The sequence below is a fragment of the Python bivittatus genome, unplaced genomic scaffold (assembly GCF_059951505.1).
Source record: "Python bivittatus isolate LINGU-HERP-01145 unplaced genomic scaffold, Pbiv_v1 ctg000980_np1212, whole genome shotgun sequence".
Taxonomy (NCBI): Eukaryota; Metazoa; Chordata; class Lepidosauria; order Squamata; family Pythonidae; genus Python; species Python bivittatus.
Genome location: NW_028277125.1, coordinates 35,825,997 through 35,852,944, shown reverse-complemented (window position 1 = coordinate 35,852,944; position 26,948 = coordinate 35,825,997). Strand labels below are relative to the sequence as shown.

The following is a 26,948-nucleotide window of genomic DNA, read 5'->3' as shown; positions in this document are numbered from 1 at the left end:
GCATTTCCTGTGATATTCTATAGAAGCAAAAGTTGGACTTTAAAGAAGCAGGATTGGAAGAATATTGAAGCTTTTGAACTCTGGTATTGGAGAAGACTCCTGAGAATACTGTAGACAGCCAAACAAACAAACAAATGGTTCATCAAACAAACCAACCCAGTTCTCACTTGATGCACAAATCACCAGGCTCAAATTATCCTACTTTGGACACATTACACAAAGACCTAGTTTTCCAGAGAAGTCTGTACTGGTGGGTGGCATCAATTAAAATAGCAATGGGTGCACTGTTGGAAGACCTGAAGGACCAAGTTAGGGACAGATCATCATGGAGAAAATCTATCTATGTGGTCGCTAAGAGTTAATACCGTCTTGATGGCATATAATCAATCGATCAATTTATGTCTTGACAAAAAGGAGTTAAATATTGTCCCCTTCAGAAGAAAAGTCATAAGGATAGAGTGACATAATAAATCTAAGAATATTTAATTAGCAGCATACAAAACAAAATTTTATAATTATACTTGAGAAGTGTTTTTCCATTTTAAAACTTTTTCTACATGAATGTGCCCATGTAGTTACTAGAAGTAGAGTTCAACTTCAGGGAGACTGAACTTTTTACTCAGTGTTAAAAACTGTTTTTTCTAAAGCCATTATTAATTTTTTAACTGCTTAAAATCATCCAGTCCATGATACTGGTGTATACTTGAAGCTTCCATACCCTGGTGTCTTCCAGATGTGCTAAATTTCAAACACTCATAATCCATTATGGAAACAATGGAATTCCAAGACATCTGAAGAATTATATTGGGTAAGGCTGGTCTAAGGGAAGAAGTGGTGCTTTGAAGGTTTCTAAAATATTCCTCTAATGCATTTATCAATTGATCTCCAAACTTGAATCTCTTGATTAAAAGGGGAAACATGAGCTCTAAAAAAAAGCTCAATGAGAGAATTTTTTACATGGAAACATCTGTAGCTCTTACCAATCATGTTCTTCCATTCAGTGTCCAGGTCAGCATGATTGCCCAGGCAGCCCTTCAAGACATTGCGGCAATAACTGTTACATGGCTTAACGTTTGACATGCCCCGGCAATGTGCGCAGTACATCAACTTCATAATAGCCCGATTGCAATACTGGCTTAGTGGGACCTTAAAAACAAACAAACAAACAATTATTTCTTAAGGGCATAATGCAACAAATTATAATACACAACATATAACATAAAATAAAACACAACATAGTATTCAGAAGAGAAAAGTATTTTTGTGCATGTGTAGAGAAAATCTATATAATTCTAAAACTGAGTCCATTAAGTAGAAAACTAATTAGTTTATTTTTTATCTGAAATCCTTGGGCACAGCCCCACTTAGTTTCAAAATAGGTCTACTTTTCAGAGGTGACTAGAATGAAATGTTTCAACATCCATGAAAATTTTGAATTCTGAAATGTGGATATTGACAAATACATGACATGGACATTTAAAATATATTCAGGTCTGAATTATTAAAACTTGTTAGTTACTCTACACTCATTTCTTTAACATTTTGCCAGTGGAGAGGGCGGAGCTGGCGTCGCGGCGATACGGCGGGCGATCCTGGGCTCCCAGGATCGCAGCCGATATCTCCCCCCCCGGACGGTCCCGATGGACCTAAGCCGTCCCATAGAGATGGCGATCGCAAAGGGCGCGTCCTGTGGATCTCAGGGACGCCGCAAGTCCCAGATTGATCCCAGGAGAAGCTCTTGAAGCCGGCGGAGGAGAGGCAGCCATTTAATGACTGCGAAAGCCGGGACAGCTCCAAAGGAAGAAGAAAGAGAGGGGTGTCAACCGGGTGAGATGGACCTTTACTATTCAACTATTCTTAGAGAACACCTTAAGTAACTTAAAGAGATTTTTAAAAGTGAAGAAAAGTGGATTAAGCGGCGAGATTGAGCCTTATAAAAAAAAGGGGGAAAAAAATCTTTTTTTTCTAACTTTCCCTTTTTAGTGGAATTGGCAAGATGTTTTTCTTTTTAAAAAAAATATTCTTAATTGGACTGGCTTTTTCTTTTCAATACTTAATAATTTTTTATCTTAAGCTTCTTTTTTGACTAAGATTTTTCTATTGCTATAAGAAACTTATATTTTTTGATTTCGAAATGGGGAAAGTGGAGTTAAGAGAAAGTAAATGAAAGAAAGTTGCACTGCCATCTAGAGGCTCGATATAGTGCCTTTTTTTTCATTGTGACGTACGCTCAAGGACCCTGGGCTTTCTAAAAAGATAGTGGGATGTGCATGTTTATACAGGTGCCATCCGAATAACTATAAACAAGAAAGCGGAGTTGAAAGCGACTTTGAAAATAATTCAAGATGGAAAGTTTGAGTTAGTCACAAGAGCCTTGATTAGTGGCAGTAGCTTTTCTTTCTGCTAGAAGCTCTGCTTTGCTCTCTATCCCTCCCCCAGCTGGATTTTTAAAGAGACCTAGCCTTTCCCCTCCTCTTCTTTTTTTTTCTTTTGCTTTTTTTTTTCTTCTTTCTCTTGGCAAGAACAAAGATAAAGAATCCTTTGACTTAATGAAGGTTTATACAAGATAATAGACTATACGAGAAACACAATGCAGAAAAAGATTTTTAAACTATCGAGGATGACTATAAAAAACTGGAAGAAGAGCTGCAGAAATTCCCGCAAAAAAAAAGAAAAAAAAGATATTAAAGCTAAAATGGACTTAATTAAACATAAAACGGGATCAATGGAAAAGGAAGAAATAGCACAAGAAATCAGAAACATTAAACAGAATTATTTTGAGGCTTATAAACTGAGAATTAAAAGGGTTAATCAACTGATAAATGAAGAGGGACAGACTTGTTCTTGGTACTGAGGGTGAGAAAAAGATTATACAAGATTATAATGGAGAATCGTACTAAGAGAATGCATAAAAAGAAGAAGTAAAACAATATTGAAAGAAACTACTCCAGATGCCTAAAGAAAAAACGAGGGGAATACAGCAATGATGGAACTGACAGAAGCTTCAATAAGCAGAATGTTTGAAAGGACATTTATTATTGCTTTCTCTTATCCAATAATATAGAAAAAGGAATAAACAGCTAGATGTTTTGGGATATTGAATGAAAAGGGTGAACTTAAAATTATGCAAGCGTTGCAATAAGGTATAAAACTGAGATATATAGTAAAGAATTGTATTTGATTGTAAATGTTTTAAGAGATTAGACTAAAATTCATACATGGTTGGATATAGTAACATATAGATTTTAAACTAGAGACATTTTTGTTGAAACATGTAGTGAAGAATTAAGTATGTTTTGATAGTGGTTAGAACTGTAACTTTTAAGAATTGGAAGAATGAAAAAGTACCTATGCAGGAGGAAGTTATTGAAAATTATGGAATGTGCAGAGATGAGTTAAATTGATATTTGAAATTAGAGTAAGAAGATAAGTAACTTTATATGACACGGGATTTGTTTTTTAATGATTGGATGAGAAAATATAGTAATGTAATGGATTAGGAAATTTTATAATAGAAATTTGATATTAATTATTATATATATACACATATAATCGATGGATAAAAATGTACTACTAATCCTATTGAAAGTTAAAATTTTTTGTAATAAATGATTCTATAGACTAGCTATGAATGATTAATAATTGTTAATTGATAAGTATACAAGTATATTTTGAATAGATGATATGAGAATTTAAGATTATGAAAGGGGCACCAACGAGTTGGTAACTGGTTGACACACGGTATAAAATGGAAGATGTTTTTTTTTTATGCTTTTGTATGTTTTTGTTTGTTTATGTATGTTCTGTGTTTGTTGTAAAGAATAAAAAATTTTATTAAAAAAAAAAACATTTTGCCAGTTATAAAAAACCAAGCCAATAAATAAACAAGCATACAAATGATATTGCAGATGCCAGTAATAGCTCTAAAATACTAATAAGATACCTAAAGGACTGTCAAATATCAGAACCAAATACGAAATAATAAAACCAATATTTATTTATTTATTCACTCAAGAAATGCAGAGTCTGAGGAGATTCACAGTGGTTCACCATATCAAACACTGCTGGAAATCAAACATCAAATATTCACTGAATATTCAATATCAAAATTTCTAGAGGATTTAAAAAACCCTATTGGCATAACTGTGGAAATAAATTTACACACACATACACACACACACACATTATGTATGCATAAATAAATATGTTTTGAAAATAAATTTACTAAAATTTCCATGAATCTCAAATCAGACAATAAAGTCAGCATTTGACAGGTTAACCCCATTTTCATCACTATGGGTCTCAATTCAGTTATTGTAATAAACCACAGTTAGTACTTACTGTAATTTAGAACTCAAATCATGTTTGAGCTTCCAAAAATACAACAGATAATGCACTTTTTTCTCATCTATTTTTGTCTTCTTTCCTCTTAGCATTTAGAACCAGTCCCATTTCCATCATAATATACATCAGAAATGTAGTAAATTGTTACTTGTCATGTTATAGATATAATGGAAAAATACTGGTGACCAAATTAAATGTCAAATTAAAACTTAGTCAATAGAAAACATAGTTTTCAACTTCACTTTCAAATCTCAGTTTCTGAATCTGGTTTGCTAGCCAACACCAAAACATGGTATACAACTACTACGAATAATTTCATTATGCACCTTTACCAAGCCATGGTACAAATCAGAAACACAAATGATTAAAATGTCATATTCAGTAAAAGTAGCTCATGACTTAGCAGTAAACCAGTAAACAAAGGTTAACAAAGACAAATCAAATGAAACATCCATTTGTATCTAAAACAAAGCCTTGTGATATGACCAAACACGTATGTACCCATAGTTAAAATAAATCAGGTATTACTCCAGGAACTACTAAGATTAATGAGAGTAGGATGAGAAAATCAGCCCCTACACTAATCCCTTTCTAATGCCATCGATTTTTCATTCATATGAAAGAAAGGAGAAAGACAGCTTATTCTAGGGTTGCAAGGCTAAGTCCCCCAAATCCTGGAATCCAGAAGCTATAACCCTGGAATGAGGAATGGAAGGAAACTCTTGCATAGAAGAATATAAGCAGTGAACAGGATTGTATGGAGAAATAAGGATAGACAGATACTAGGCTGAATGTATGTGTGCGTAACTGGAGAACTCTAAACACAAGTACCAGTACAGTAGTTTAAACTGGACTGCCTCAAACAGGAAACCAGTGAAGACTCCTGTGTTGTAATGAGACTTGAGAATAGCATGGAGGGTCCAAAGCAGCCCAAACAGCAGTGTTCTAACTAAGACTGGGGGCCAGAAATAGGAATTAGGACTATTGCAGTAATTTAGGCATGAAACTACCAAACATATATTAATAAAGCCACAGACTCCCCTTTCAGAACCCTCTGTTTCTACAAACATTCATCAAATGAGAACTAGTGATCCCCAATCAAGATCTGAGGTTTCACATGGAGGAAACTGGGACAATCTGGGAGCCCTGGAGACAAATAGTGGGAAGACACAATGAAGGGTGGAAAGGATGACCAGGCTGAAACACAACAAACACAACAAACTCAAAAATCTCCACCTACTGATTCACGTTCTACTTAAGGCAATGAAAGGGGATCCAAAAGGAAATGTTAATAAAACACTCTATCATGAGTCACCCCGTATTGACATCAAAGACCACAAAAGACCAATAGACATATCATTAGTGTAACAATGAGACTGTGGATCACGTTACCCAACAGAAGTGTGTATAAAGGATAAACAGGATTCCTGAGGGTTACCCACTAAACAAGGAAACTCCTGGGACTGCAATTCACCATACTGTAAAAGAACAAGAAACAGCAACAGAGTACCTTAATTATATTAATGATAATCAAAAATGCCTGCACTAGTATACTCCTTAATGATGTTTGATTTGAATCGACAGGCAAATGAGCATGTCCTTAGTTCTAATATATAGACAGGAAATGACCCCACTTCTCCAGACCTCTCTTTAGCAAATGGTACCCAAGTGACAACTATACAATTAAACCAGTGAAATCTAGTCCTGACTGTCTCTCTTTCAGTATACTGTCATACTCAGATATAACCAAGGAAACAGCCCAGATAATGACTATGACTTTATTTTCTGCTGGGATCAGCAGAAATAGGATGAGACCCCATCCAAATAGAATTCTCAAATGTCCATATGGTTGCCATAGTAGGAATACAACCAGTTCTCACTTGATCTGTACTATAACACATCACATCTACACATCCTCACAATGATGGTATTTCATTTATCAACACAGAACAAATTTTTGCTTCACAACCTTGGCTTCAGAAGATATGCTGATACTGAGAATACTTTTCAGCTGGTATCATTAAAAATGTTGCCAAGCTGAAGTATGTGGCAAGAAAAGGAAAGTGAAATGAAGTATTTTAACATTCCTCCAATCTGTTGCCCACCCAATTCCTGGTAGGTTGCCTCACTGTGGGGTATGTGTGTTCCTGGGAGTGATGAGTGAAGAATGCAGGGAATGCATGTTAAGAGTATATACTCTCAAGCAAGAACACCCAAGGGGTGAAGTCATTCCATCTGCCAAGTATCTTTCGGAATAATAATGCAGCTTATGATGCAACTACATTAAAGCCTTCTGAACATCTCATTGCTGGTGTTGCTATGCAGGGAAAGAAAATCTGAAGCTGCAAATATAGAATTACAGTTTGAACATGAAATGTAAGAAGTATGAAGATGGGAAAGTTCACCATAGTGAAAGATGAAATGAATTGAATACACTTTGACATCTTAGGCATGAGTGAATTGAAATGGACTGCAGTTGGACACTTTCAGACAGAAGATCATACTGTTTATTACTCAAGATGGGAAAAACAAAGCAGGGATTGCACTGATTTTATAGTCAGGAAGGATAGAGCTACAACAGTACAGTCAATCACTAAATAATATCAATTATATTTTGCAGACAACCTGTTATTATAAGGGTTTATGCTCCAATTACTGATGCATAAGAAGAGGAGGTGGATGGGTTTTATGGTCAAATTCAATCTGAAATCTATACAGCTTGTAAGTAAGATGTGCTGCTTGTGATCAGAGCTTGGAATGCCAAGATTGGAAATAGTAAGAAGGAAAATATAGTTGACCAAGGTATTAGAAATGAAGCAGAAGAATGAGTTATCTGTTTTGGCCAATCCATTGATTTATTCACTGCTAATATACACTTCAAGTAATCCAAATGACATCTATATATGTGGACATTACCAGACAGAGCCCACAGAAATCAAATTGACTTTGTACTGGTACAAGGAGTTGGAAGAGTTCAGTTATAATAACAAATAAGTGCCTAAGAACCGATTGTGGAACAGATCATGTGCAAGTTCCAAGTCAAACTAAAGCAGAAGAATAAAGCCATCCAATTTCCACAATATGATCTTGAACAAATGCTGGCCATTTTCAAGGAGATCATCTGGAATTGCTTTGAAGTCCTGAACTTCACTGGTAAGGAATCAGAACTATGGAATGAAATCAAAGAAGTTGTTAAGAATGAATAGAAAAGAGACTGCCAAAGATCAAGAAACAGAAGAAAGCAAACTGGAAGTCAGAACAGATGATAGAAACTATCAAGAAAAGAAGCCAAAGCCAAGAAAGACAAAGATTTCAGAAAAGAACTTAAAGAATTTAAGAGAGCCACTAGAAGAGACAAGAAGCAGTATTAGAATGACATCTGTAAAGACACCAGTGATGGAAACAGACATGGATAAACAAGGAAAGCCTTCCTAAAGATCTTTGAACATCAAAGGAGATTCCAACTTCAAATTAGCATGCTAAAGGATGGACAGATACAAACTAATTCAAAGAAGATCAACAATACAAGGAATCTACTGAAATTCTTTACAAAAGAGATGACAACATCCAAGATACATTAGAAGATCTTCTGTATTTACAGGAACATATTGTACTAGAAGATTAAGTTAGATTAGCATTCCAATCATTACCAACTTGAAAAGCAACAGGAACTCACTGAATATCTTCAGAATCTGTAAAGGTTCTAACTAAGCAAATCTGGACAATGACATAACAGCCAACAGATTGGAAGAGGACAATTTACATATCAATACCAAAGTCAGGAGATTTAACAGGGTGCAAACCATCACACAATATCCTTAATTTCACATGCTAGTAAAATAATACTTAGGATCACCCAATACAAATTAAAGCCCTACATGGAAAGGCAGATGCCAGATGCTCAAGCTGGTTTTAGAAAAAAACAGAGTAATAAGAGACGTTGTTGATGTATGCTGGATAACTGAGAAAGCCAAAGAATACCAAAAAGAAATCAATATGTAGTTCATTGATTATAGAAAGGCCTTGATTGTGTCAACCATGTCACACTGTGAAATGTGCTTAGAAAAACAGAAATCCCGGAACTTCTCATTGTTGTCATGAAAAACCTATTCAAACAGGAAGCCCCATTCTAGATGGAATATGGCAAAACAGATTGACTCCAGGTTGACAATGAAGTGAGATAAGGCTGCATAATCTTTCCTTATTTATTCAATCAATATGCTGAATATATCATGAAGGAGGCTGGATTGGAAGAAGATAAGCATAGCTTTGAAATTGGAGAAAGAAACTTCAATAACCTCCACTATGCTGATGACACTACTAGATAACTGAAAATGCAAATGATCTGTGAGTTCTACGACAAAAATCAAGGAGCACAGTGTAATATCAGAATTGTGCAGGCAATTGTTTTCTCAGTGACATTCTATGGAAGCAAAAGTTAGACACTGAAGAAGCAGGATAGAAAAAGTATTGACACTTTCAAACTTTGATGTTGGAAGACTCCTGAGAATATTATGAAAACAAGCAAATGGAACAGATCAATCTAGAGGCACAAATAATCAGACTCTGATTGTCATCTATTGGACACATTATTAGATCTAGTTCCCTTAAGAAGTCTATAATGTTGGGAAAAGTAAAAGGAAAGAGAAGATTATGATAACCAGCAGCAAGGTGGATAGACCTGATTAGAGCGATGGCTGCACTGCTGAAACACCTGAAGGGCCAGATCACCCTGGAAATGGTCTATTTGCCATTCCTAAGAGTTAACACTGACTTAATGGCACATAGTCAATAAATCAATCCAGTTTGAAGCAGTCCTTATCACTAAGAGTAAGACTACTATATTTGGCTGCAAAAATCCATGTCACTACTAGATGGCAGCAAACATTTAATTTTCTGTCTCTCTTTGCTGCCACATGGTGGTTGTCTGGCTTTTTCAGCCCAGATATAGTTGCCAGTTACACAGAGCCAGTTTGGTCTAGTGGTTAAGGGTCCAGGCTAGAAACAGGAGTTCTAATCCTGCCTTAGGCATGAAAGCCAGCTGGGTGATTTTGAGCCAGTCACTCTCTCTCAGCCCACAACATCAGGCTCAGGCAACAAACTGGTTAGTCAATTCCTGTTGCAACCAATGGATCAACATTCAGTTGATCTGAACAAAATGGACCCCTGCACCTGCGGGAAAAATGCTAGGAAGAATATTTGTTTGTTTCTTTGCCCTAAGCTCTTAAAAATGCTGCAGTGCCATTTGCTAGTCAAAGGTTCACTACTGAGAATGACTGCTATGAAAATATCACAGCTTAAGCCATTAGATCTCAGTATTTCTAAGACTCAGTATTTATAAATTCATGTGTCTGTCCTATGCTGGTCTATGACTGTAATAAAGATTTGATTTGATTTCTGTCTGTCAACTTAGCTCAGCTGGGATTTCTTATACTCAGGTATACCCTTTAATCTTGCCTTTTTATATTTTTCAAGTAAGAAATAAGAATAAAATAAAGTAGGATATCATTATGATAGTGTCAGCAAATATAAATACACAGTATTTTGTTTAAGGATTAATATGCTAAAAGTCCTTTTAGATGTTGGGCTCTACTATGTGTTCAGTGACTGCATGCAAAAAGAGGACAGGATGATACTAAATCTATGGCTCCCATTCTTTGTTATAGGAACATTCTGGAGGAATAGTCAAAAGGCTTAGGTGACAGACTAATATTTCAGTTTCATTTACAAAACATACTCTGCTGCAACAGCAGTTTCAGCTTTTCCCAAATGAAAATGATGAAATGATGAAAAGCAGATGAAAATGCAGTAAGTGAATCTGTCAGTTATAATGTGGGGCAAAATGGGACCAATTTAATTTTGACATCTCACTATTTCTAACTGGAGAGACAATATAGCTAAATTTTTCCTGTTGAAATAAATGCTATTTAGAATGTTGAACTATGGCTGGATCATTCTAATGAATAAATGAATAAATGGATTACTGTAGCATGAGATACCTTAGATCGCCGTGCTTTTCCGCATGTTATTTCACATTTATATAAAACCACTGGGAGAGTTTATCCATCAGTTTAGGGTGAGCTGTCATTACTAAGCTGATGACACATATTTGTACCTTTCTACTCTGGACTAAGCTGGAGATGCCATGCAAAGTTTGAACCAGTGTCTAGAGGTTGTCAGGTTCTCATTAGGGCAAAATTAAATTAAGCGCCTCCAAGACTGAGTTGCTGCACATCAGTAAATGTCCAGGAACATTGGTCTTGGTAGTTATTTTGGATGGGGTAGTAATCCACCCAAAAGAGTTGGTGTGTGACTTGGGGGTCCTCCTGGAGGCCGTAGTTAAATACAAGCTTTGGCTGATGTTACATACTACATGGAATAGGAGACACAGGTATTGGTGATGCTTTATTTATTTATTTATTTATTTATTTATTTATTTATTAAAATTTATTGGCTGCCCAACTCCAGTGGACTCTGATACCACCTGGCTGGATACCAGGTGGCTGGATTACTATAATACATTCTGGGGCAGCCTTTGGAGACAACCCAGAAATTAAAGCTGATCCTGAATGTGTACAGTGAGATAACTGGCAAGTCAATCCAGCCAAAGCAGAGTAACAACTCTCCTGAAGTTGCTACCCTGGTTATCAGTAAGCTGCTGGAAATGCCTAATAATATTTGATGTAGCACAGCATTAGATTACATCACGCACCACCCTGCCAGAATTGAATATACCCATCCAGTGAGAATCTCTCCGGAAAGCCTGTTAAGAGGTTAAATGTAGAGAATGACCTTGATGGAGGAAAGAGGGAAGATCCATTATCAAGGCAATGAGTAGATAAAAATTTCTTGAGCTGATCTACCTTGTAGGGCTGACAGCCTCCTATCTGAACTGAGAGGGCCACGAGCAAGACAACAAGGCTCCTCTGTGGCATTTCCCATACTTTGGAATTCTTTACCCCCAGAGATCCATACAGCTCCCTCACTCTTTTCAGATCTTGAAAGACAGTTTTATTTCACTGGGCCTTCAACCACATTTAGGTTTATCACTCCCCCATCATGGGGCAGGATTTATTTATTGGTAGCAAATGCATTACTATTGCTTTTTACAATTTGATTTATTACTATTCTTTCTGATCTCATTCAGCAGGAATTTTACAGAGCTAAATTTTGGTTGGTTGGGTATCTCCTTCATTCAGATGTGTTCCAACAAGTTTTTCATCGAACAGATGTGAGGAATACTCTGCCTGACACTTAAAGATCTGCCTTTACCTTTAATTGAGGGAAATTAAAGAGGTATTTTCCAAGGGTCATATTAAGATGGGATTAAAGTTAAAGACTTGTTTAGGCTTGTTTAAGTATCCTGATAAATAATCTCTTTGTTCATAAAAAATATGCACATTATCCCCTAGAATGAATGAATAAATCATTCAGATAAGTAGTAGATCAAGGCCAATGCAATATGATGCATTTTTTACAGATCCATTTCATTATTTCTGTGTCAAAGTATTCTGACTGAGAATTCAATTAGAGGTTACTTACTCACATCAACTAGGCAACCCTTGGAATTATTTATCTTTTTGAATAACTACCTCACAGGAAATCAGAGCTGTGTGCCATCTAGATTTGATATAATTTATGTTCAAGAAACATTTTAAACATTTTTTAAAAATATGCCATGAAGCCCAGCAGTCTGCAGATATAGCATAATTATAGGTGATATGAAAATAGAATTTACTAATTTCTCAGATAAATATATAAGCATAAAGCATATTACTAGCTCACATATTAAGTGCTAAATATAATTATCCAGATTTAGTTATTCATAGGGTAGGCTCATTTAAATTAATGTGACTACAGTTGTTTATACTCAGGCATGGCTAAGTCTATAATCAACCCATTCAGATGAAATTCATTAACAACTTATTTTTATCCATCAAGGACACACAAAGTCAGAGTTTTTAATGATGACTACAATATTCACTGAATTAGGGATCAGTTTAGACTTATCTATTCCAGAGCAATTTTTCTTGATTTCAAAGGATTTCATATTTTGATAAATTCTATAAAAAGTGAAGTCAGGGAATTGGTCTGACATATACACAGGAATATAAGAAACAAAATGAAAGTACAAAGTCATTTTAATACAGGGACATATTGGATTTCAGTGCCTAATGCAACACAGCAAGCACATCCTATGTTGCTATTCTTTATTCTTGATAAACAATGACATTTTATGAAAGCTATCAACAGCCATTATTGTGTAGTTATGATCTAAGTTGAGAAATGCACTGACGTGTCTTTGTGAGTTGTGTATGTGGGGAAGAGAGAGAATTACATTAATGTGGTAATAAATACTAATCACTTAATAAAACTGGATTCATTTATTTATTATACCTGAACAGCAGTAGCAAAAACAAGGCTATTGCTTGTGTGTTCCTTGGACCATGGTTAGCTGCAATCCATGGTGTTTATATGTAGCATAACAGCAGAATTTTAAATTTTACACCCTCTGTGTTGTAAAATGACTAATGCTCCAAGAGTTGTTGCTTGACATGTAGTTATCACCCACCTTAAAAACAAAAAACTAGCAGATCTAGAGAAAAAAAATGCATCTAGAGAGTGTGACACCAAAATGAAAATGTATTATAATCCTCTATACTAAAGTGATATTTATTTTCCTCATTCTGCTCTGTTCAAGTCAATTAAGTTGAAAGGAATGTATGTGTATAGATCCACCAGAAATGTTTTTCAGTGCATGTATGTATAGATATATGTATCTGTTTATGTATCTGTATATTATGTATACGTATATACATGTGAAAAGCTTTAAATATAGAGCAAAGAACAAATCTGTAACAGTTATCAGTAAATTTCTTTCCACATGATAAATCCTTCTTATATATAGTTATTTGTTTTTCAATTTGGAAAAAGAAGTCCCATAAAAGTCTTCTGAAGTTTCTCTGTTCTGAGTTTCAGAAGTGGCTGGCTGACGTGGAAATTTCAGGGCTCTGTATCACATGAAGAGCTTGGTGGATGAGGGCAAGATTGATGAGGGGAAGAAGGAGCTAGTGTGCTCATCTTCCCTCTCCCCTATATTAAAAAATAATAAAAAAATTAAAAAATGAAAGAATGCCTGAATGGAGAAAAAAAATCCACTGGGGGATGATTTAGAATTTGTATTAGATTGTTATTCCTTCTCTGAAGTGTAGAGTAACGTATTATTTTTCTTCTGAAGTTTACCTCCAAAATAAAGTTTTAGGGCAGAAGGAGGTATGCTGATGGAGCAGGAGAAAACAGGGCTCATCCTCCCACGCTTTTTGCCTCAAGCACTGTTTCCTCTGCCAAGGACAGAGAGGAATTCCACTGGGGATAAAGCAATGAGAGGAGGGAGAGGGGCTATGGGGAAGTCCACCATCTGTTTTAACAGATGGGTCTGTCACCATCAATCTAACTTCAGCCTAAGGGCCAATACCAGCCTTCCCCAACCTGGTCCCCTGAAGACATGTTGAGGAAAGTTTTGTGGTATTCTGAAAAAAGAAAAATCTGTCATGGTATGCCTTTCAACCTTTTGCTCTTAGAAACTGGTGTGACTTTCCAAACAGAACAGGGCTTTAAAATAAAAGGTAAGAATCTAGAGAGCTAACCTAAATTTATAGAAGGCTTATACTGTATGTTAGAAACATTCCTTTATTAACATTACCTAATGGAATAAAGTACAACATTATTACAGTGTAACCATTTGTTTATTTTGTTGGAACTCCTAGACATTAAAAATGTAACATAAACTGAATTTCATGGTGAACTTAATTATTAAGTGATTAAGGATCACTTAATTATGATCCTCCAACTTTACAACTTTTTCATAGACCTTGGAACACTATCTTTAAATAGGTCTGGTGCCTGAATAATGCTGTTTCATCTCAGAGTGAAGTTTGTTGTACTGAAATGCCTTTTGATAGAATTCTATTACATCTGAACAAAAAGCCCCATTCCACTTGTTTACCAATTCAGGCTACTACTGTAAAGGGGAAGCAAATCATTGGACAGAAATTGCTATCCAAAAGTCAATATGCCTAGAAGGCCAGGGGAAAATGTTCACTTGATGAAGTACGTCACAGAAATTCTAGGGTATACATTACTGTCATGCTGGTTCTTTCACCTGACCTATTTCCGCAGGGCGCTTGCCACAGGGCGACTGTTGAGAAAATATCTTACAGTGTGTGAAAAGCAGTCTCATGGATCCATTCACAGAGCTGCTTCCAGCACTGGCCTATTTCCTTAATTCTGCTAACCTGCCAGCAGAATTAACGTGGTATGAGAAAGTATTATGCAGGGATTATTTTGTGCATAATACAAAATGCTTTCTTAGCAGGTTGCAAAATCTCATATATGCTGGCAAGAGATCTCTAGGCTGGCCACCTAGAGCCTTCAAATAGCAAAATATTTCATTCATATTACAATAACGGTATTTTGAAATAGTCACGAACAGTTTCAGGCTCAGTCGCATTACCATTCAAAATTGAACATTTGAATTACTCTTCATCGAGGATGACTAACTGGAGAACTAATGCTTTATGCCATTTCTGGGAAAGAGAGACTGTGGGGTTGTGAGCAGAGCCCACTTAATGTGCAATTCAGTAAGCAGTTTTCATTCTGTTTTCTTTTGGTCCAGCCAGCATGCAGACCCTTCTATTGCTGCAAGAGCTCCGGAATACAGTGATCCAACTGAAGGGCAAACTGAAAAGGAAAATGGCTGAAATGTTAAAAGGATACAAGGCCTGGTAGCTGGGGCAAGTAAGGAACTTTGTGGCAAAAACAGAAAGCAGTAGTAATTAAAAATGAAAATGTTGCTTGCCTTTACCAACAAAATAGTCCTTCTCTTCATGTAATTTACTGGCTCTCTCTAAAACTGGCTTATGAGTAGCATATTTTTCTTTGCTTTGTCTACAGCAGATTTGATTGAATAAGGATCAGCTACAATAAGAATGGTACAGATTGCTATATCCTTGTTTGTGGATGAGAATACAACCCTGAGCCTTGGTGCAAATTAGGTATAAAATTTTTTAGATAAAGGGAATTATACTGCAAGACTCTGCAAACAAGGCACAGGAAGTACAATGATTCTGTGTGCTTATCCTCCAGTATTGTATGATTTATCACTTATTTGATATACTAAAGGAAAGCTCCTTATTTTACTGTTGATACTTGCAAGGGGACTTCTAATGGAACTAGAGGGTAAACATGACAAATAAGAATATTTTTCATTAGTGCAACATCATATACTTCTAGAGCACTCTGTAACGTAATTCTTTTTACATTCCAAACAGCTTTCACATCTTCTTTCCTTGTGTTCACTTTCTATTCATTCTGTTGGGAGATTAATCTTTTTTCTTATACTTTCTCATACGTGTTCTGTATTTTCTGTTCCTGCAGTTCTACTTTCATATATTCTTTTCTAGGTTCATTCCAGTTCCTTTCACATCTTTACTTCCATGTCCATTTTCCCCATTATCCATTCTTGGAACTACCCTTGTGTACTTTGCTAATTCTCTCAATTTTCCTTAATCATACAGTGGTACCTCTAGTTACGAACTTAATCCGTTCTGTGACTCTGGTTGCAACTCGAGTTGGTCTCAAGTCGAGGTAAAGTTTCCCATAAGGTTCAATGTAAATACGGTTAATCTGTTCCGCCCTCCGAATTTGGTTGCACCATGAGGCAAATTTCCCCATAAGGTTCAATGTAAATACAGCTAATCCGCCCTCCGAATTTGGTCGCACCCTGAGGTAAATTTCCCCCATAAGGTTCAATGTAAATACGGCTAAACAGTTCTGAAACATATGCATTTTATTTTTAAACCTCAAAAACCTTCCAAATGCCACAAAAACCTTCCAAACGCCACAAAGCACACCACAAGCCTCACCGAACGTCTCCTTGCTACCGCGATCTCACCCACAGGAAGCCGCGACCGCGTGGCAGCAGGGAAAATGGCTGCGGATCCAGTTCGTAAGTAGAGGTGGAGTTCGCTAGTAGAGGTAAATTTTTGGGGCCGGAGCTGGTTGTATCTTGAAAAATTCATAAGGAGGGGTGTTCGTAACTAGAGGTACCACTGTATTCCTTAATCATGAATGACATTAATCATATTTTTCATTCTTATTTTCCATGTGTAGGTATTAGAAGATTTATATTCCAACTATGTATTCAGAACAAGCACATTTTTTTCTAAGATACTCACCAGTCACTATTCTCATTCTTCCTTGGATCCTCATAGAACCCATTCACTTTTTATGTACTCTCTCATCTTTTTCCCACCCCTCCATTCATGTCACATAACAGAATAGTTCTTTTCACCTGAACTACCTTCATTCAAAATATTGCATGATTTTCCCCAAAACTCAATATTGGTTTTTCCATTATAACTATTTACTGGATCATAACATGAAACTATCACCAACCTATGGATTCTTACATTCATACCCACCTACATTAACCTAGATCACACTTATTCATTCTTTCTGACATATGCTTTAGCTTTGTCATTCATAATCAAAGCTACATTTTCATTTCCCTGCATGCATTCAACAACTCTACCCCACCAGTTCAGGCTACCGTCATTCAGATCTGATCTAATCCATCCATCCATCCATCCATCCATCCATCCATCCATCCATCCATCCATCTCTCTCTCTCTTTCATCCATCCATCCATCATCCATCCATCCATCATCCATCCATCCATCCATCCATCCATCCATCCATCCATCCATCCATCCATCCCATTAGTTAATTCAGGCCCTTTATTATTAACCATTTTTACATTCCAAGTTGCAGTCTTCCATATGCTATGGTGATCACCAGACAGCCTACAGATATTGTACCTTGTCACTCATCATAGCTTTGGTGAGCAGGCCACAAGTGCAGCCAAGTTGTTTTACCTCAAATATGCTCATGCTCACTTCTTTGCAAACTAGATCTGTAATCCAGAAAAATAGCTTGCAAAATAACATACTGTTGTTCACATCCCACCAACCAGGAGGTATACACATTGTACTGACACAGAAAGATTGAAGTGAATAAGTGTAGCTCAGGGTTGAACTGTGGAGTCCTTGGGGCTCTCTGAGCTTGGTTGTTTTCTTGCAAATGTTTCGTTACCCAGTTAGGTAACATCTTCAGTGCTAGAATGGAATGGGGTTTGCTCTCTGTTTATATACGATGGCATGCCCTGCCAGTGTTGGTGGAGGTGTGGGTTTTGTTTTGCTTTATTTTCTCTCTCTGGTAGTTCCTTGATTAGGGCATTGTTTACTGCTTGATTGTATGTCTGGTGATAATTTGGTGTTATTCTCTGCTTATCTGGGTGATGATTGCTGTTGAGGAGATGTTCTGGTCTTTTGTTTTCCCTTCTATTGTCTCTTTTGAATAGTGTGTAGATATTGTTTATCTCTATGTGCCTGTTGATGGCTGCCTTGTCTGAATACCAAGCTTCCAATAATTCCCGCGCATTTTTGGATTTAGCTTGGTCTAGAATGCTGAGAGTTTCTCAGTTGAAACTGTGGTTAAGTCTGTCCATGTGTTGTGAGATAAGGAGTTTTCATCATGTCTTCTGACTGCTAGTTGGTGTTCATGGATGCACTCTGCAAGCCTTCTGCCTGTTTGTCCTACATAGTGGTTGTTACAGTCCTTACACTGTATGTTGTAGATGACTCCCATTTTCTTCTTCTTGGGCTACTGGGTCTTTTGGTTTGCTTAAGATGTTTTGGAGGGCTTAAGTTGGTTTGTGTGCTATGGAGATGCCATGTGGCTGTAATTGTCTGTTGGTAGTTTCTGAGATGTTTCTGATGTATGGCAGGGTTATCCTTTTCATAGCTTGTGTTGGTTGTGTTGTAGTAGGTTGAGTGGCCAGGCACTTTTTGATAAAGTTGTGTGGATATCCATTTTGTTGGAAGATGTTGTATAGGTGGTCTATTTCCTTTTTCTGCTGTTCTGGGTTGCTGCAGTGTGTTTGTGCTCATTTGAATAACATCCTTAAACAGCTCCTCTTGTGGGAGGTAGGGTTGTTACTTTGGTAATGAAGTACTTGATTAGTGTGGGTTGTCTTCCAATAGACTCGGGTTTCTAATTTTCTGTTTTTTCATCTGCTGATGAGGATATCCAGGAAGGGTGGCGTGTTGTTGTTTTCTTGCATCAACAACATCTTCAAAGGAATAAAATTCACCAGAGAGGAAAACAACTAGCCACAAATTTAAAGAAACTTTAATTCTAACTACATTCTATGTTTGTGAGTTATTGAAGGCATTTGACTACTCAATATGGTTGCCATAACATGCTGTTCTGTTACTATTTTCTCCTAAAGACATAGCATATGACCTAGGGCAGCTTCCAGGTCTTGCTATGCTGATGTCACCTGGCCATGGCCTTCCCAGAGTATTTAGCTTTGATAGTTACTATTGTGTTTTGCCCACAGTACACCAGACACTATGTTGATCTGATGTAATATAGCGAAAACCAAATGGCACCATCTGTCTGCCTTATCTAATACAATGCTAAATATATTTCCCAGATTAAATAGATGCCTTAAAACTTCTCAGGAAGGGTGATCACACAGCAATTTAAGCTAATGACCTACCTGAGAGACCTTTCTGACAACATCGTTGCCCACACCAAGTCCCTGCACAAAGGAACGGACTGCAATAAAGGCCCTTGTTGCCTTGAGCTTCAGGTCCCTTGGAACCTCTCCAAATGGCTTATGTTGCTCCGAGTGCTTCACTATGCAGTCCACATACTCATCCGGAAGCTGGTATTGAGGATTCATCAACTTGAAGAGCCGCTCTAGCAGGCGAGTCCAAAATTCATTGAGGGCTTCTTCTAAGTTGATGTTGGGACCTCGATAATAATGCCGCAGCTCACTATACAAGTCTTTGAAAAGCTTTATGTTCTGGAGATAAAGGTCTCCATACATACCAGGAAATGTGTCATAAAGTGCCTTCTCTGACTTGTTTAACAAATCCTGGAAGTAACCTGAAATCAAAAAAGTAGGGGAAACAGGTCACTAGGAGAATCAGGAATTTCTGGAATGATATTAATCAGAGTTCAAAGACAACTTCAAATTAGTTTATTGCACCAGTACCAAATGGAAATGAAAAAGCTGTTATCTTAAGTACACTGGTATCTTCAAACATAGAAAATGAACACTTGTCATCTGCATAGTGTTTTCTGACTGCATAGGTGCAAAATAGGTTCAAATTCAGAACTGTGAAACATTTCTTCCAAAAAGCCAATGTCCAAAATAATACTTCCTCAATGTTCCCATGAATGTGTAAGACATAGCACTACATTCCCCTTTGTTTACTGTACAACTGGAAATCAGGCACTGGTGAAACTTTGGCAAAAATGGATGGACAAATTTATCCATGTGAAATATGCCCAAACATATTTTATGGAATTTTTAGATTGATTACATTTAAATCTGATCATACTGCTTAATTCCCAGGATAATATACGCAAATCACTATGTAAAGCAATATGACAAAAGGTCGACAAGATTAAAAGATGCTAAAAGCTTCTTTTCCATGCTGCTGCTCCTGACAGGAATGTATGTGCATAAGCTTACCATCCTACTTAAGAAAATGTGTCAAAAATAAATACATTTAGAAGGAGAATGAAGTCTAAAAAATCATAATATTTGCTCTTGGTACTAAAAGAAGACATTTAGAAAATTACTTGACAACTTACAAAACATTTTTGTTTTAAAAGGAACAACATGACAGCATACTAGTTCATTATCACCCATCTCGTACTTATTAAAACAGAGCAAATATTATGTCCATTCAAAGCATTTTTCCATGGTCTGATAACATTTTGACTGAGACATTATTTTCCTTTCAGATATCACTGGTAAGTATTTATACCAAGAATAGCAAGTCATTAAATCCTATAATGCTAGTACAGCTTAGTGCAAGGCATCCTCTGTAAAACAGAAAAATAAGAACTCTCTAAGAAGTTCAGATAACTTGATTTAGCCCACAGGCAAAGTTAAGGGAACCATCCTAGTTTGGTGCTAAATTGTAGGGTGGTACAGATTCCAGACCTGTGGAGCTATTCTTTAGTTTTATCAGTTACTTGACAATATACACCAACCGGAATCAGCTGCAAAAAGCACAGACCTGGCCTGAAACACAAATATGGTTTACTTGGTTTTGGCTCAATGTTTTGTCAATACAACCATTATGGTTTGTAAACAATGATTTATAGCTTAGCATGTGGTGTGACTCCAGCTAAATGTGGGTTATTCAGCAAAGAATGGTTAAGCAAATGAGGATTAAGAATGTTGCATGAATGCATACATAGAATGAAAACAAATGTATCTCTGAGCACATATTAAACCTAAAAAGATTTTAGCTTCATAACTGTATTAAGTTCACAGTCCTTTCACACAGAAGTCTATTCCTATCTGTCCAAAGCTTTCACTTAGCTTAATGGGAAAAAATGTTAAAAGATGCCACTATTAAAAAATAAAACTGGGCTGAAGAACTACTACAAATTACATAGTCTTATCTTTTTTTCTTCTATGAAATACAACTATATCTATATTTCTCTTCAAAATTATGAATTGTCGAGTTGTCAGAGACTGCATTACTCTATTGTATCAGACCAAGTATTTTTACATATTATAGTATCTGGATGGAGCACCATTGGCTGATACTAGTGTTAATTAACAATAACATCATTCTCTGACTCTTTCAGATCACAGTTATAGCAGCTGGTCAATCAAGCTCCTACTACAAAGAGGCCATATGCGGTTATGTATGTGGATTGTGAGGAAGAAATATTAATATTACTGCCAAATTCAAGAGGTGGCTGAAGTGTTTTGCCTTTAAACTTAATTAAAAACCCAGGAATCATTCATAGCAGCAAAAAAGCTTCTGTAGCCCATCAGATGGCACTGTTTCTTGAACAGACAGTGGGAATGATATCTCTTTTATTTATGCAATTTTTAAACAGCAATATTCTAACAATATTCTCAAAATGGGGAACAATTAAAAAATATTATAATAGGTTCTAAACAATTTACAAATTGGTGGTGGTGGTGGTGATGAGATGATAATCATCATCATCTGTAAAATAACACATACTTAAAACCAGAAAATATCTGGAAATATTGTAGTACAGGATATTAATAAACAAATGAATAGGTACAGCCACAGAAATTTAATTTAAAGCCTGAGTAAACTGATACATGGTAACTTGGTACCAAAAACTCACAAGGCTTAGCATCATCAACCATAACTGAACAGGAAGGAAATTCCAGTTGGAGAGCTTGTAGTAGAATTCTTTCTCTCAAATCAAGGCATAACAACCCCTAACAAATGCAGCAGTCTCAAGAGGACATACCCATGAGATCTTACATGTAAGGTAAAGGAGAAGGCTTCCACCATATATCCAGTCCTAAGCCACAAAGTAGAACCTTGTAATCAGCAAATAGCAAACTGGCAGTTAGTGCAGTGCCTTCAAATATTATAGGTATAGTGTGTTCACAGTAAGTTCCTCAAGAATGGAACCATGGACATTAGTCCAGGGGTGATACAGAGAAATACAATTGAAAATATCTTCATTCTGATGGCTACCTTGGATATTTTCATACAGATGTTGAATAATATTGAGGTTAGAATGGTGCTCCATGGAATCCCACAGTTCAGTTGCCATGGGTTTGAAGTACAGTTACCCAATGCCATCCTCTGAACCCAATTCTGAAGATAGGAATGGAATCACTCTAATATTGTACCCCCAATTCCCAACCCATGTAACTGGTCTAGGATGATACCGTAGTCAATGGTATCAAAAGCCACCAAATTTAAGGAGAATAAACATGGTTACCCTTTCTGTCTTTCTCCCTTAAAAGGTTAATTCATAAGCAGGCCTGAACCCAAACTGGAGTAGGTCCAGCTAATCTGTTTCTTCCAAGAGCAATCCAAGAAGCACTGCTGATGGCTACAGGAGGCTATAGAAAGTATGATGCTACTGTGAAAGGTTATAGGATATTTTTTTACAATTCAAACCATTGTAAAAATTGGTTAGGATGGGGTAAATTGACCTGGGATTTATACAGCCATTGAAATATATGAATGAAAATAAAACACAAACAGTCTTGTTAAAGTGCAAGTATCTAAGCATTATAATATTATGAAATACCAGATAAATGATACATATGTTAAGAAGCACTGGATTTTGGTTCCGCACTTCATTAGAAGCCCTATATTAATGTCATTTATTTAAGATATTTATTATTCACAGGCTAGAGATTGTTAACAGTACAATCATTTGCCTAACCATGAGCATAATCCCTCCATAAAAGAGAAAACATATCACAGTATCTTAAATGCTAATATTAGAATACTGCATTAAAACAATATTTTAGATTGCTTTACCATCACCTCAACAGGTGATACCAGAGAACCACAGAGTTGGAAAGAGATATTTAGGCCATTGATTCCAGCCCCATTCTTAGTGCAGGAATCCAAATTAAAGCATCCTAAACAGATTCCATCCAGTGACTGCCACTCTCTGGACAAATGGTTCTACCATCTAGCTATTCATATTATTATGATGTCAATTGTAGTCTGCCTTTCTATTACTTATATCCATTATTTTGTGTCCTGTACTTTGCAACAATGTAGATAACAGGTCTTTGATTTCTATATGGCATTCTTTCAGATATTTGAAGAATGCTATTATATCCCTACTCATCTGATTTTTCTTAAGACTAAACATATCCAAGTCCTTCAATTTATCTTCATAGGACTTGAAGATGTCCAGTATCTTGATCACCCTTGTTGCCCTTCCCTGATCCTATTCAAATTCTGATTCTTTTTAAAAGCTCAGAACTTTATTATTTCCTGTGATTTGGAAGTTACTCATCTGTTGATGCAGGCTTCTCCTCCTCCTCTGCTCCCGCCACATCACACTATTATTCCAGCATTTTTGCACAAGTAGTATTACCAGGTCAGCTATTTCCCCCACCTCCCATATCTGTGTATATTATGTTTTTGAAGTGAAGAATTTTCTATTTATCTCTGTTAAATTTCATCCTGTTACTTTTGGCCTATTTCCCTAATTAATGAAGATCATTTTGCATTTTATTTCAGTCTTTTATATATTAGCGATCGCATCCAATTTTGTGACATCTGAAATTTAATAAATATTCTTCCAAATTATTAATAAAAATATTGAAGGTAATAGGACCCAGGTCTGAATCTTAAGGTACTCTGTTCAATACTGCTCTCCAATATGTTGATATCTCTTTAAATACAATCAGTGGCCCAAGAAAACCATTTTGGAGAATTTATGCAAATATACAAGACATAATCTTATTCTGGATAAATAAGATATCTCTTGAAATAACTGTATCACAAGTACGAAGACTGCTTTTAACTCCCTTGTGTAATTTATTCTTAAAGATTAGTAGCTCTCATACATTCACTTATATAATATCTACAATAGTTTCTGACAGGTGAAAATAATTTCTCTTATTTAAGAGAATTCATCCAATCTTCTAATTGAGTCTCCAAGGACCTAATAGCTAGGTTATTACAACAAGAAAATATAATACTTGTGATTAAAAACCAGAGAAGGGAATAAAATGGGAGAAATATGTGAAGGTAACAAGCAAGTCGATACACACTAGGTTCAGATTAGCTCCCCTTTATCATAGGAAAAGCTTAGGAACCACAGTGCTTGCCATAACAGACAAAGTAGAGATTGGTCTGTCCCTATTATGTACTAGAGGCTGGAGAGAATGGAAAAATTATTGCAAATAATGAGAACAGAGAATTACTGTAGTATGTCCAGTTCACTGAAAATTATGAGAATGCAAAGTGTACCCTGTGAAGGCAATGGTTGTAAAGACCCTGTTTGTGCTATAAATATTTCAGAATAGATTTATCATGGCAATATCATAACCATGAGCTGGGGGTGGAGACATCAGAAGCACAACAGAAATAATTTACTGGCCATACCCAGACCACAATTAGTCTAGACTAAGTGGCTGGTCCAAAGTACACTGGTCAGCAGACTCCCAATTGTAGAATAAAAATCCTCTTTTAGTAATTCTCATGAATAAAGGAAGATTGGTCACAAAAAGTATGAATTAATATAATGTACAAGTCAATGTAAATGCTTAATAATAAATTGCAATGAATATGTTCAAAGCAGCTTATATATATTAATCTATGTTAAGTCTAATGCAGTTATAGTCATCTAAATGAAAGACTACTAAAAGCATTAAATCTGGAGAAGGCAAATTGTGTCTAAAGATAGTATGTACAGAGAGAAAGTTAGTTTTCAAAGTGGATCATCTTGGTGAAAGATAAGTGCTTCTTAAAATTGACATACACACTATTCATTATTTATTTTTCAATAGCCATAGAACATAGGTCCTCAAACTTTCTGGGTGATGAACAGATTTTGAATTCTGGGATGTTATAGACACTCTCAAAAAACAGCTGCCTTGTAGAATGTCTAATTACAGAACAATGATTTATCAGAAGGTAAGCTGTTGAGGATGCTCCCCATTCAGTTTAAGCATGCTTTGAAAATGTTCTGGAGGAAGTGGCTCAGATCTTATACAAGACCTCTTTGAATTCAAATTCATTAAGTAAGGCCTCTTCTGTGTCAGCTACTTTAAAAGGTACCACACATTAGTTAGACAGTGAACTCCTTGAAGAAGTATATATTTTTTCAGATCTGCACAGAATCCTAAAAAAATATTGCTTTAATGAATAGCAGAAAGGTGTTGTGCTGGTACTTGTATGAAGCCTGAAGTATTTCTTCTAAAAAAATTCTGAAGTATGTTGTTTACCACTCTGCAGCTCCTTCTCCTTCTCCTCTTGTATTTACCATTAGTTTTCTTCTATCTGATATTTAGGGTTAGCTAATGAAGATCTGGCCTAGAAAAAAATGATTATTCTTGACAAGAAGGCAGATATGAAGGAAGGGTGGGATCAAAGCGATTATTAGAATTTCCTTGGAAGAGCTATTAGTTAAGAGGACAGGTGAAGATGGCAAGAATTTATGGATGGTTTATGGTAACCAGGAGCTGAGACAATCTGATGGCACCTAACTAGCTAAGGAAGAGCTTTATTTTTAAAGCTGTACAATGACAACTTCAATTTAAATAGCAATTTAAATTGTGTGTGCATATATGTGTATATGTATGTATATCTGAGAATATGTGTATGTTATAATACAAAATGATTAGCTCTATTCAAAGGTTTAATAAGAATTAAGCTAAACCAAAGAAATTAACTATAGATATGCCTTTCAAAATTATTTCTCAGTCTGACCATATGATGTTGTATTGAACAGCACTGTAAGCAGATTCTGCAAATGGGCAGTGCCACTCTTAAATATCAGTCTTTTTCTTTAGCATAGATTTTCAAAGACTACCATCTCAGCAAAGCAAATCCACTTTCTTCTGCAGAAAGGAAGGTGCCTGCCTTATTGCTAGATAGTGTTGTTTGAATTCCATATAATGCTGTTGGATTGTGATTTCTGATCTTCTGGGAATGAGTACTGTTCCAATTGACTTAGTAATTCTGCGTTACTCACTGCATTAAAGAGGCCGCAGCTTCTCAAGGGACCCATTAGCTAGCCCAGATTCCCAGTTTTCAAATAACAAATGGCACAAGTCTCTAACCACTGCATAACCTGTACAGGAATTATTCTGCCCAATAATTTTGTGCAAAAAAGCTTGTCCCATCTTTCAATAAATTTAGCCAACAAGCTTCATCCATATCTGATCATTTGTAAGCAACGTAACTAGAAAGATAAGTACAGAGTGGCCATTTATTTCCAGAATAGCTATTTGGTTGATTTTGAACCCAAATACTGGTCATTTTTCATAAAGCAGAGTTTTCTGTTCATAAAAAGAAACCGATGAATCAAAACTTTATCCAGCTCTGAACACCAGATACCACCACTGACATAGTTTCATGCTCTTTCTGTTTTGAATTTTACTTTATGCCATTTAAGATTTTTGCTTATTCTTTAAGGGAAACAAAGCTAATGATGCATGAAGATAAAGGCTACACTGTGGAAGGATGGAAGGAAGGAAAAAATCTATGCTAACATTGCATTACATTTACTAGAGACAATGTCTTTTTGAACACAATCAGATTTTTTTCTATATGTCATGTCTGTAATAGTTGCATACCTATCTAGGAATTAGCCATATGGTTCTGAGACTGACTGGTCTTGCACTGTTGCAAGATCAGTTCTTGCAATCTTTTCTCTAGGCAGAATATTGATTTGAGCACCACTAAAAGAGTTCTATAAAGCTTCAGTTGCCATCAGTTTGCTCCAAAGTAGTAAAATGGCTTTTTGGTCAGGATACTTTGTGTAAAAGAAACCAATGTTGGGTTTTTTTCCCCCAGTCCTAGTCATGTGTAGCCTCTTAACGGATAGGGAGTGCATAACAAACAACTAATACAAAAGGGATACTTGTTCAAACATCAAAATATTTCTTAGGGAAAGGTAAAAATTACATCATCATCTTTTTAAAAATATTGGCTGCTTTAATACTTTGATAGTTTTATTGCTATTATTTTAGTGAT

General features: G+C 36.1%; 1 protein-coding gene across 4 annotated transcripts in view; it reads right to left on the bottom strand.

Moving 5' to 3' along the window:
- Positions 1–26,948, bottom strand: part of GPC1 (glypican 1) — a 261,586-nt gene that overhangs the window by 43,468 nt on the left and 191,170 nt on the right. For all 4 annotated transcript variants that reach the window (XM_088132337.1, XM_088132339.1, XM_088132336.1 and 1 more), the window contains exons 3-4: positions 18,968–19,359; positions 981–1,146 (exon numbers count right to left, since the gene is read on the bottom strand). In XM_088132337.1, coding sequence (XP_087988463.1) covers positions 981–1,146; positions 18,968–19,359 — 558 coding nt within the window. The remainder of the gene's footprint in view (positions 1–980; positions 1,147–18,967; positions 19,360–26,948) is intronic.